The sequence below is a fragment of the Lithobates pipiens genome, unplaced genomic scaffold (assembly GCF_037356315.1).
Source record: "Lithobates pipiens isolate NorthernLeopardFrog02 unplaced genomic scaffold, aLitPip1_a1.2 Scaffold_27, whole genome shotgun sequence".
NCBI classification, from domain to species: Eukaryota; Metazoa; Chordata; class Amphibia; order Anura; family Ranidae; genus Lithobates; species Lithobates pipiens.
Window position 1 is genome coordinate 39518828 of NW_027507788.1, and position 13184 is coordinate 39532011.

General features: G+C 39.9%; 1 protein-coding gene across 2 annotated transcripts in view; it reads left to right on the forward strand.

Moving 5' to 3' along the window:
• The window catches only part of CEP164 (centrosomal protein 164), a 128805-nt gene that overhangs the window by 103897 nt on the left and 11724 nt on the right, over window positions 1-13184 (forward strand). For both annotated transcript variants that reach the window (XM_077456854.1, XM_077456855.1), the window contains 4 exons: window positions 4622-4729; window positions 6628-6736; window positions 10142-10483; window positions 12803-12869. In XM_077456854.1, coding sequence (XP_077312980.1) covers window positions 4622-4729; window positions 6628-6736; window positions 10142-10483; window positions 12803-12869 — 626 coding nt within the window. The remainder of the gene's footprint in view (window positions 1-4621; window positions 4730-6627; window positions 6737-10141; window positions 10484-12802; window positions 12870-13184) is intronic.

Consider the following 13184-nt stretch of genomic DNA (forward strand, 5'->3'; position numbering starts at 1 on the left):
GCTTCATGAGGAGCTATGTAAATGGCCTAGACCAATGCAAGGGCATTATTTTACTTGGGTGCCTCCTATCTGCATAGCTAGTTTTTTGGTGAAGGTGAACTTGCGTGTGCATCCTTTCCCAACTCAACCACATACTTTTCATGTTTTTGTAGTTGAGGCCACCAAAATCTCTACATCTGTCCAGCCTGGGTTCTCTTCCTGACGTCCATGCCTACACAGTAGATCCCCATGGGGACAGTCTCATAAGTATCTCTTGCTTTATAGACAGCCTCATATTGGTCAGAGGCAGGCTGGTCAGATGTAAACCTTTTGACTGATGTGCTGCCTCTTTAGCTGGTTATATACTAATTGTATACTTTTAAAACAAAGTTTATGTATAGTAAAAAAAAATATATGTTACTGTGCAAAAGTTTTAGGCTATATTCACACCTGAGCGTTTTCAGCTCATAAAACCCCCGAAAAAACACCTGACAAACGCTCAACAAGTAAAATTCCATTCATTTCAATGGCACCTGTTCACATCTGAGCATTTTATAACCTGAAGCAAAACACCTGAAAAACGCCTTAAGCTCAAAAAAGAATATGAGCTTCTTTGGGGCAGATTACAGGCATTTTTCTGCTTTTTATATTGGTGACCTGTACAAAATTATTGCAAAATCGGGGGGGTAAACATGTTAAAAATACGGTACTTTGAAATGCTCAGGTGTGAATACAGCCTCAGACAAGGTGTGAAGAAATGGTGTAAAGTAAGAAAGCTCTTAAAAATATATATTTTATTTGTTTTTATCAATTTAAAAAATGCAAAGTGAGCAAACAGAAGAAAAATCTAAATCAAATCAATATGTTGTGTGACTACCCTTTGGCTTCAAACCAACTTCAATTCTTCTAGGTAGGTCATTCCAATTATCTTGGAAAACTAACTACATATCTTCTGTGGATGTAGGCTGTCTCAAATTCTTCTATCTCTTCATGTTCTCCCATACAGACTCAATGTTGAGATCAGAGCTCTGTGGGGGCCAAACCATCACTTCCAGGACTCCTTGTTCTTCTTTACACTGAAGATGGATCTTAATGACATTGGCTGTATGTTTGGGGTCGCTGTCCTTCTACAGAATAAATTCGGAGTTATTCACAGGCCTCCCTGTTGGTATGGCATGGTGGACAATTATCTAACTGTATTTCTCAGCACTGAGGACACCATTAATCGGGCAATGTTGAGGACCTTCGATGTAGTGGTCAGCCAAGGAAACTTAATGTAACAGATGAAAGACCCATCATTCCTACTTCCCTTCGACATCAGAAGATATCCAGCAGTGCCATTAGAACAGTACTGATGGAAACCAGTGGGACTCGGGTACACCAACCTACTGTCTAGAAAAGTCTGGCCAGAAGTGGTCTTCATGGAAAAATGGGGCCAAAAAGCCATACCTCTGATGTGAAAACAAGACTAAAGCCCCATACACACTATCAGTTTTTCTGCTGAGTTTTTCCTTCAGATTTACCAAAACCATATAATATGAGGTCAAACCTTAGGAGTTTCAATCTGTATGCAATCAGGCAGGCCCTTGCACTACATGGGTTAGGTAAACCTGAAGGAAAAACTCAGCATAAAAACTGATAGTATGTATGGGGCTTTAGAGACTCAACTATGCATGAAAACATAGGAACTGGGGCGCTGAAAAATGGCAGCAGGTGCTCTGGAATGAGGAGTCAAAATTTGAAATATTTGGCGGTAGCAGTTGGGCTAGAGATCAGTACAATAATAATTGTCTGCAGGCAAAAGTAAAACATGGTGGAGGTTCCTTGCATGTTTGCGGCTGCATTTCTGCAAATGGAGTTGGAGATTTGGTCAGGATCAACAGTGCCCTCAATGCTGAGAAATACAGGCAGATACTTATCTATCTTGCCATACCATCAGGAAGCGTGTGATTGGCCCCAAATGTATTCTGCAGCATGACAATGACCCCAAACATACAGCCATATCATTAAGAACTATCTTCAGTGTAAAAAAGAACAAGGAGCCCTGGAAGTGATGGTTTGGCCCTCACAGAGCCCAGATTTCAACATCATGGAGTCTGCCTGGAATTACATGAAAAGAGAGAAAGATTTGAGGCACCTACATCCACAGAAGATCTGTGATTAGTTCTCCAAGATGTTTTGAACAGCCTACCGGCTGAGTTGCTTCAAAAACTGTGTGTGAGTGTACCTAAAAAATTGTATACTCTTTTGAAGGCAAATGGTGGTCACACCAAATATTGACAAATAGGGATTTCATTTGGATTCCTCTTCTGTTAAAATTTACTTTCAATTTTGCTTATTGATGAAAAATAATTTCCTAACACTTTTATTCCTGAAAGCATTCTTAATTTACAGCATTTTTTCACACTAAAACTATTGCACAGTACTGTGTATACCACATAAAAAAAAAAAATATTAAAACAGCTATACAATTGGCCCAAAACCAGTATAGTTTCCTTTTTAATGACAAATCCACTCCTCATAAGGGTAGTTTGGTGAGACATGGACATTTGGGGGTTTAGTTACTAAAGGTAGAGAGGGCAAAATTAGTCGCAATTCTCCAGAGAAACCAATCAGGTTCCAGCTTTTATTGCTACAGCTTAATTAAACAAGCTGAGGTTAGAAGCTGATTGGTTTCTCTGCAGGATTGTGACTAATTTTGCCCTCTCTAGTTTTAGTAAATAAACTTGTTTACTACAAGCTTAAATAATTTCTAGGATCCCAAAGTTTAAACCTGTATCTCAGCAGCTTGTTGCTTACTTTGCATTTTGGGGTAATTGCAATATGTCTACAAAGACTTTACCTGGAAAAATGAGCAGTTATCACTGTCACTTAGACCCCTTTCACACTGGGGCGTTTTTCAGGCGCTTTAGCGGTAAAAAAAAAGCGCCCGTAAAGCGCTTGAAAGAAGCCTCGTCTGCAATCCCAATGTGAAAGCCCAAGTGCTTTAAGAGCCCTTTCACAATGTCAGCGGCCGAAAAACGCTCGTAAAGCACCGCTTAAACTAGCAGCGCTTTACAAGCGTTTTTCGAGCACTATTGGGGCACTTTTAACCCCTGCTAGTGGCCAAATAAAGGGTTAAAAGCGCCCACAAAGCACTGCTGCCAAAAGCGCTTTTCAGGTGTTTTTCAGGCGCTTCCCATTGATTTCAATGGGAAGGGGCGCTTTAGGAGAGGTGTATTCACCGCTCCAAAAGCGCTGCAAAGAAGCTGCTTTCTGGATTTTTTTTGATGCCCTGCCAGCGCAGCGCCTCAGTGTGAAAGCACTCGGCTTTTACATTGGCATTGCAGTTGCGGCTTCTTTCGGGCGCTTTTTTGTTTTTAAAGCTAAAGTGCCTGAAAAACTTCCCAGTGTGAAAGGTATCTCAGTGTGAAAGCACTCGGGCTTTCACATTGGGATTGCAGATAAGGCTTCTTTCAAGCGCTTTATAGGCACTTTTGTTTAACGCTAAAGCGCCTGAAAAACACCCCAGTGTGAAAGGGATCTAAACTGCAGGTCATATTTGGCTGAACAGTCCTCATCCTTAGTCCTCATGCATAACGGACATTTTTATAGCTGCTCTTTTTGGCTTCAGGCGTTTTTTTCTACAGCCAGTAAACTGCCCAGCATGTTATCCTCCATGCTCACATAGGCTATTAGCAGTGTTTTTTTGCAGGAGCGCTTTCTGGCTGGAAAACCCCCAGAACTATTGAGTTTGAAGAGGAGTTTTTTCAGCTGTAAAAATGCTCTAACTCTGAAAAATGTTGAAAAACATGGCTATTCTGCATTTTGGGAGTATAGTTTTGCTAAAAAAAAAGCTAAAAAATGCAAACGCTAAAAAAGTTAAGGCAAAACGGCCAAAAACTCGCCTTTTTAACGCAGCATTCTACAGCTAAAGCTAGTGTGCATAGTGTGCATGAGGCCCTAAGGACATCAGTGTTTTTCAATGCAGTATGGTTTTAACTTCTTGCATGTCTCCATACATATATACTGTATATAGTTGGCTTTTAAATAAGGAAACCCTCATTATTGGTTTAGATATTTTTTTTATATCACGTACAGCACACACAAATGACAAGAGGCTGTTAAAAATCATTCTGTTATGTTATGGGAGGCGAGCCCGGTCTCCTCTCCCTCTTCCCCCAAATGTTGCCAGTTTTCAGGCATCACAGTAAGAAAGAGGGAATAGGCCAGCTAAAGGAATAAGAGGAGTAGGTAAGCCACAATAACAGCATGTTATTTATTAGTCTACATTATTACATCAAGCTGCGTGTTTGTCATTGTTATGTTAATACGAAGGCCCATTGTGGAGTCTTTGGTCTATTCATTTCCGTGGTATAAATACGCTATATCATTACAAAGAACAGCATGTTAACACTGATAACATTGTTCTGTTACATCCCTATAAAAAAAGCACCTTGTCCATTCTCAATGTATTTATGTATAGTAACAACATGTTACTACATTGCATTGCAAGTCTGGGCACTCTAAAATGCATAACATTAATTACTCATGGACATTATGCATTCTCTTTGGAATAATCCGTAGCACAGTGTTCATTATTTATGTGTTGGTATGTTTACAGAAAAGCATAGTTACTAATGCATGCTTTGTTTTCCCACAGGAAGCTCGCAATCTAAAAGACATTCATGACACAATGGAAAAAGGGCAAGTTCTGCTGCAGCAGAAGGAACAGTGTCTGCAGGAACTAGAGAACTCTCTTCTAGAGGAGGTACAATATCTATCCGCAGTGAGAAATTATTATTTTTTGCCAACTTCTGCGAACATTTTAAACTCTTCCTTCTAAATATACACTATATTGCCAAAAGTATTGGGATACCTGCCTTTACACGCACATGAACTTTAATGGCACCCCAGTCTAAGGCCGCGTACACACGCGGGGACTGTTCGCTCAACTTTGTCCGTCAAACAGTTTCAGCGGACAGTCCGCTCAAAATTAGCATGGACGGACTTGCCCACACACGACGAACGAACAGTCCGCTGAAACCGTGCGCGATGACGTGAACGGCACGTACGACGGGACTAGAAAACGATGTCCTATACACTGCAATGCAAACTTCGGCGTGTAAATCCTTTCTGAGCATGCGCGGAACTTAGTTTGACGAACAAGCCTACACACGAGGGGACTGTTCGCTGAAACAAAGTTTCAGCGGATAGTTTTTCGGAATTTCCGAAAAACTTTGTTCAGCAGACTGTCCGCTGAAACTGTCCGCTGAAAGCCCACACACGAGCGGACTGTCCGCCGAAACACTGTTCAGCGGACAAAGTTGAGCGAACAGTCCCCGCGTGTGTACGTGGCCTTAGTCCATAGGGTTTAATATTGAGTTGGCCCACCCTTTGCAGCTATAATATCTTCAACCTTTTCTGGGAAGGCTGTCCACAAGTTCTAGAAATCTGTCTATGGGAATCATTGACCATTCTTTCGGAAGCGCATTTGTGAGGTCAAGCTCACAATCTCCGCTCGAATTCATCCCAAAACTGTTCTGTTGGCTTGAGGTCAGGACACTATTAATCGGGCAACGTTTATGACTGTAGATGCAGTGGCTGACCAAGGAAGCTTAATGCAGCAGATAAACTGCTTCCCTTCGACATTAGAAGATATCCAGGAGTGCCATCAGGACGGAACTGGCAGAAAAGCCATACATAACTCTCATGTGAAAACAAGGCTAAGCAACCCAACTATGCATGAAAACAAAGGAACTGGGGTGCAGAAAAATGGTAGTAGGTGCTCTGGTCTGATAATTCAAAATTTTAAATATTTGGCTGTAGCAGGAAGCAGTTTGTTCACCGAAGGGCTGGAGACAATAATAAGTCTGCAGGCAACAGAGAAGCATGGTGGAGGTTCCTTGCAGGTTTGTGGCTGCATTTGTGCAAATGGAGTTGGAGGGCTCCCGAACTATAGTACAATGCCAGGTTTTTTTTGTTTTTTTTTGATTATTATAAATTAAAGAAATGATGTGCAAGCCTCCTTATACACATACATACATACACACACACACACACACACACACACACACACACACACACACACTGGCAATAAAAAGTATGTGAACCCATTGGAAAAAAATTTCTGCAGTAATAGAATGTGATCTGATCCTCGTCTTAGTCACAAGAATAGACAAACACAATGTGCTTAAGATTAATTCTAATTTCTCATGTCTTTATTCAATACACCCATTAAACATTCACAATGCTAGAGGAAAAAGTGAACCCCTACCGTTAATATCTGGGTGAACCTCTTTTGGCAGCAATGCCTTCAAGCAAGCACTTTTGGTAACTGGATCAGACCTGCACAACATTCAGGAGGGCTTTTTGACAAGTTCTCTTTACAAAACTGCTTTAGCTCAGACAGATTTGTAGGATATCTGGTGTGAATGACATCCTAGGGTTAGGACTCTGACTGGGCCATTCCAGAAGGCACATTTTCTTTATCGAAATCCAGTCTGTGTTGGATTTACTTTGATGCTTAGGGCCATTGTCCTGCTGTATTCGCGCTTTACGTGAGCACTACAAAGCTGTGATATGAATTTGTATAAGAATATATCAATATTCACTTTTAGTGAAAGTCTTTAGAGCAGTCTAACTCTTTCACTTCTTAACCCCCTGCAGGTTTCTGAAGAGGAGGTCCTGAAAGGCAGAACAAACAAAAAGCTTGTGACATTTGACGTCAGTGACTCTGATGATACTAGCAGTTTAATGAGTATAGACAAGCACAGATGTGAGTTTCAATGCATTTTTAAATCCTTTTTATAAACCATTATTACATCTTACAAGTATAAAATGTTTTATTGAAGTTTGCAAACATTGCAGACATAAAAGCATTGAATGCACCATCATGAGAAGTTCAGCCTCATATCGGTGTGGTGTAACACATCAACATGTGTATCGCACAAAGGTAAATAAACAGGGGAAGTACAGTTACAGCCAAGGAGAAACCCCTTTATGTTACAGAAACAATCTGAAATGTGCATATAGCTTCTGGGTTACTGAGTAGTTGAACAAGACATTCCCAGTTTACAGGATCCTAAAAAGAAGAGAGAGCCAATGTAAGGAAGAGGAGACAAAAGTGAAAGGTGAGCCTGCATCAGCTGTCAGGGGGACCTGCTTGTTTACTTATCGTGCTGGTCCGTGGAAGCCTTTCTCCTGCTATAGCTACTGATCTTTGAACCTGACCCCTGACTGTGACATGAAGATTATGAGGCCGATTGCGCTTTTCTGCACCCTCAGCTCTCTCTCACAGGATTTAACTTTGGTCTTCAAAGTATGGAGGTGAGCCACGTGGTCACACAGCTGTGGTATTCTGTAGCTGAGACCCTCTGCTCCACCTCAGTAATACATTCACGGAAGAGGTCTAGTTTCTTATGGATCAGTCTGTATATGATCTGCTTTAGAAGTTAGAGTAGTTTGGACGCTTGTTATAGCTTGCATCAGGGCAGAAAAGTCAGGAGATTGCTGTGAGACAGGGTCTGGCTGCTCCCTCTGAGTAATAAGCAAATTTTCTCCTGCAATCACAATGGTTAAAATGGAAGTAAACCCTTCTATCGTTTTCAGTCAAGGAAGCCGCCATCTTGGCCTCTAATAATTCTTTAACTGCCATAATGCTGCACATGTGATCATTTATGACACCATCCATTGGATGGTTTGAAAATTTGGTTGAGAGCACAACCAATGTGAAAGTTAGCATTTCCGGAATGCCAGGAATGTAAGTGTTTTTTGAAACTGGGTTTACTCCCGCTTTAACCCAGAGGTAGACCGTGTGAAATAGACTTCTTAACGCTGATGGTCTTGCTGCCCTTTCAGGACATTGGGTGTCCTCAGACTGAAAAATATAAAATAGAAGGACACACAGACCTAGCGCATTATCTCAATAAAGTTTATTACAAGATAAAAACAGCAATAAATATACTCACAAACTTCATTGCTCGGTTCTGACAGCTCCCAGTGCAGAGAGCTGCTGACTGACTCTCTTCACTCACTGGAGTGCTGGGCTGTGGTGAGGGTGGGGAGCGCCTCTCGGCGGCTTGGAGAGAGGCTAAGCCAGGTGTTGGTCCAGGCACCTGGTAGGTCCAGACTTTATTGTCGAGATGTTCGCAGTGCCAGGACTGATTCCTGTGGTGTCAGCAGGGAGCGGACTTTTAATTAAATTAAAATACACAAAAAATACATAAATCAATACATGTAAAATTATTTGCTTTATTATGTATATAAGTACTTCAATATAACAAACGTGTATATATGTATTGAGGATTATTGTTAATATGATTGTTATGCAATACATGATACAACATGTTTCATTGGTGAAAAAGCCCTCTCTTGTTGCTCAATCCTGGAAACAAAAATTTAGGTCTGTGAGCTCATGGTTCCCTTATCTTGTTTATTTTACTAAGTATCCAAACCCCTAATTTACGATCTGGGATAAAAATACAGATAAGTCTTACAGTCTCCTTGTGAGGCATTCTTGAAAAATCATGTACTCAGATTCAAATTTAGAGAGAGAAGAAAAAAAAATATTTAAAATGGCTTCTCATATGTTCACAAAAATGATGGGTAACAATAATATGATATTAATAGGCCTTCTATATTCTTTTAACCTCAATAGTTCTGACAACCTAATACAGGAAACACAATGATATATACCAGATCCTTAATCTGAGCACACAGCCTGGCAGGTCAAGAAAGGGGGTGGTGACCTACCCATTCACCAAAAAAAAAGTCAAAAATTAAACACATTACACAGGTTTTTAAAGTAATTTATTAAGGCAGCTTCAGGATCTCTTCTGATTTCTTCTCCCCTCTCCGGGTCTTCATCGATGATGTCTTCTAGCCCTCTCCAGTTCTTCTCCCTCTGTGCACTGTCCAGGTCTTCTCCGCTATCATCTCGCTCTTTTGCTGGGTCTTGTCCGCTGCCTTCTCCCTTTGCTCTTCTTCTGATTATGACTCAACGCTCTCTCCCGCTCTAATGCTGGGTACGCGGAGTGCCACTACTTATATAGGCATGGGGCGGGGTCACCGGAGGCCCGCCCCTTATGACGTCACTGCCCATCATGCCCCGGTTGATGACATTATAAGGAGAAGGGCCTCCAAATGACATCACCCGGACCCACCCCATGCCAATATAAGTAGTGGCACACCGTGCACCCGGCATTAGAGCGGGAAAGAGCATTGGGTCAACATCAAAAAAAAAACAGATGGAAAAAAGGCAATGGAGAAGACCTAGAAAAAGAGCGAGAAGATAGCGGAGAAGACCTGGACAGCAGAGAAGACAGCGGACAGAGGGAGAAGAACCGGACTGGGCTACAAGACATCAGTGGAGAAGACCATGAGAGGGGAGAAGAACCGGCAGAGGCAAAAGACGTCAGTGGAGGAGGCAGAAGAGCCGGAGAGGGGAGGCAGAAGAGCCGGAGAGGGGACAAAAAGGGTCTGGTATGGATTATGGGGAGCCTGGTGTACTCTTTGAGGGGGAACCCATGCCGCTTTTTTTTTTTTTATTTACCATGGAGTTCCCCCTAAAGCTTTATACCAGACACAGTGCCTGGTATTGTTGGGGATCGAGGTCAGATCACCGTTCATTGAAGTTCATTTATTGAAGTCGGACGCAAGTTGCAGGGCAAAGTGGATCCAAAGTGGTACGACTGTCGTGTTGTACCAGTGTGAACCCAGCCTGAAAGTACAAAGTAAGGGAAGGGCAAGTGGGTAGAATAATTAATCAATCAAGGGTGCTGCCTTCAAAATTCTTGTGTAAAGAGTTAAAGTAGAACACTAGCCTGAATACACACTGATTTACCTGCAAAAGCCTTGTACTACTTAGACTTAGACACTGATGTTGGTGAAGCAGATGAGAATTACTGAATGTCTAGATTAGACTGTTTCTAATCATAACTTTAGCAATTCCAAAATTGCATAGTATAAACATTTTATATATTCGAAATAAAGGGCGGTTTTTCATTAACGTTTCAGTATAGGTTTGAGGATGAACAGATGTCATACATGTACTGATCCAGTTTACACACTGTATGTATTGTGATATTGTGTTCCTTAGCTTCTCTTAAAGTTGCTATAAACGTAATTGCTCATTAATTTTTTTTTGTTTGTCTTCTTTTCTATCCTTCTCTATTCTCTGCAGGTGAGATGTTCGGATCTCAGGACTCTCTTCCAATGAAAGTGAAGCATCTTACTCAGTCATTGTATCATATCACAGCTGAGCTTAATGGTGTTTTGTCATCACTGAATCCAGTCATGTCTGAATCTAGGTCAGGGCTTTATTCTGAGAACAAGCTTTCTTCAACTCCAAGCATCCCTCTATCTGCTTATATATCAATGTCTAAAATGGACCGGCAAATGGGCCTCCACCCAGCTTCTCCATGGGCCTGGAAGGCTCCGGTCCCCTCTAGTGTTTCAGCCTCCTCATCTGCCACTCAGTCAGTAAATGCTCTTATGATGGAGAAGTGGCAGAAGTATTTTCCAGGTGAGCCAATACATTGTATTATGTCTTACATGTGCCCTTTATTTTTTAAAGGTCATATGCTTTTTTGGAAAATTAAACAATATGTAAACTCCTATAAAAATTATAGTTGAATATGAAATTTTTTTCTTATACCACAAATATAATGAATGCTGGAGTTGTCTCCCTGCAACAAAGAGTGATTTTCCCTGCAGTGATCAAACCAGCTATAAAAAGTTTATTTTGCATATTAAGAAATATAATTTTCAAAGGGGATAATGAATATGGCATTTAATTAAATGCAATATTCTATGGGTTCAGTGTGAGAGATTATTATCTTTGAGGGATGTTGTAGAACAGGGATATGCAATTAGCGGACCTCCAGCTGTTGCAGAACTACAAGTCCCATGAGGCATAGCAAGACTCTGACAGCTATAAGCATGACACCCAGAGGCAGAGGCATGATGGGACTTGTAGTTTTGCAACAGCTGGAGGGCCACTAATTGCATATCTCTGTTGTAGAAGTTCACATTCTAACAAGCTATACAAAAGATGGTCTCCCTCATGATAGTATTTAAGTACACATTAGTGTCCAATTTTCAAGTTAATTTGAAAGGCATATCCTGGTAACTACTATAAGGGAGTTGTGTATATAATGAAGAACTTTGTTTCACCAAATCCAGTGAAGTATAATCATTCAAATTCATTTTTCTTTTTTAAAGTTAACTGATTGACTTATGATGTTACTTTACTTGATTTAAATTACATTTAGACCTGCAGGAACAGCTGTGGTTGATAGGTAGTGCAAAAAGCCATCATGTTCAGTTGTGTATAGCAACCGGATCTTGGCACTCAGACATTAAGTACAGTCAATATATGGGTAAAAAGTGAACTATTACCAGTTAGACTGCAGTAATGATCTTTGTGCTTTTCCGTACTAATACATCCTTGTCTTGTGAGCACTGGATCATTATCAAACCACATCATTATATCTGAAAAGGCTGCAGCTTTAGCATCTTTTCTTCAAAGTTACCGGTTTATTATCTTGCATTTTATCTGTATAATAATAGTTTCCACTTTGCCAAGACAAGTGCTTTAAAAAAAAGTAAAAAAACAAACAAATATACATTATTTCACAAAGTAATGCAATTTGCATGGTATAATGATTTTTATTGTGTCATAGATACCTGCTTCATTCTGTAATCCTGTAGTGCTGCCACTGTGACTTGAGATTCTATAGAATATCTGTAGTAGGGCTGCAACTAACGATTATTTTCATAATCGATTAGTTGGCCGATTATTTTTTCGATTAATCAGTTAATAACCTTTAAAAAAAAAAGTGGGTCAAATTGATGTTTATTTTCAACAACAGTGACGAGAAAATTTGGAAATAATAGAAAACTTCTTGGTCAAAGGAATTTTCAGACAGTGTATGTGTTTTTTGTTCAGAAATGAAGTGAAAATTTCAAACAAAATTCTTTCATTCAGCGAATGGACAAAGATTTTTCATCTGAATATTCTCATCTGAAAATTGATCCGTGAGACCAGCATAAGGCTCGGTACACACCTATGCAGTTTTTGCTTTTGATCTGTTTCTGCCGTGCTTTTTTTCTGTACGTTTTAAATTTTTGCGCACGTGATTTTACTGCAATTTGCGTTTTTTGCATTTTTTTGGGCAGATTAAAAAAACACAAATTGCTGCAAAAACGCATTACATTCTTTTCTGCAGCTTCTCCATTGAAGTATATTGAACCAAAAAAGCACAGTTTTGCGTTAAAAGTCCCTGACCCTTTCCAAATATGCAGCGGCTGAAAAAAGCACAGATAGGAGCGTGTCCCATAGGAAACCATGTAAATGAACTGTAGTGCGTTTCTGCAAAAAGCACCAGTAAACATATAGATGTGAACCAGACCTAAGACGTTTAGTAATATAATGGGGTTAAAAAGACTAAAATTATCCCTTTATAGTACAAAAAATCAGGTAATAACTACTGGAAGGGGTTCATTTTTAACTGTAGAACAGTGAAAGTAATATTTACAGTAGTGATGATATTTTTGTACTATAATGGGCTCTTTTTTTTTAACCCCATTATATTACTGGCCGATTAATCGATTATGAAAATAGTAATCGATTAATTTCATAATCGATTAGTTGTCGATTAATTTGATTCGTTGTTTCAGCCCTAATCTGTAGCCTATTACACTAGCATAATGGTACAATAACAGCATTCACTAAAAAAGTCTTGCCAGAAATTTCAGCGTTTTTTTTTTTTTTTTTTACACAGTGGCATGACAAAGAAGCTCCCCTTTTGGTAATTTCTCTAATTGTTATGCTATTTTTCAGGGTGTTCTACTTTCCTTAGTGACCAGTCTCCAAACTCAGAAAATACATTTGGATATGTTTCTGCAGGGTGAGTAAGATCAAACACGTTTTTCACACATGCATGATTTAATTCTTAACCACTACAATACAGGGCACTTTCACCCCCTTCCTTCCCAGCCCAATTTTCAGCTTTCATCTCTCTAGCGCTTTCAATAACAATTGCGCGTCATGCTACACTGTACCCAAATGAAATGGTTATCATTTTGTTCGCATAAATAGAGCTTTATTTTGGTGTTATTTAGACTCTGTTTTTTATTTTTTGCGATATAAGCGCAAAAAAAGCGGAAATTTGGAAAAAAAACAATATTTTCTTTTTTCTATTTGAAAAGAAATCCAATAAAAT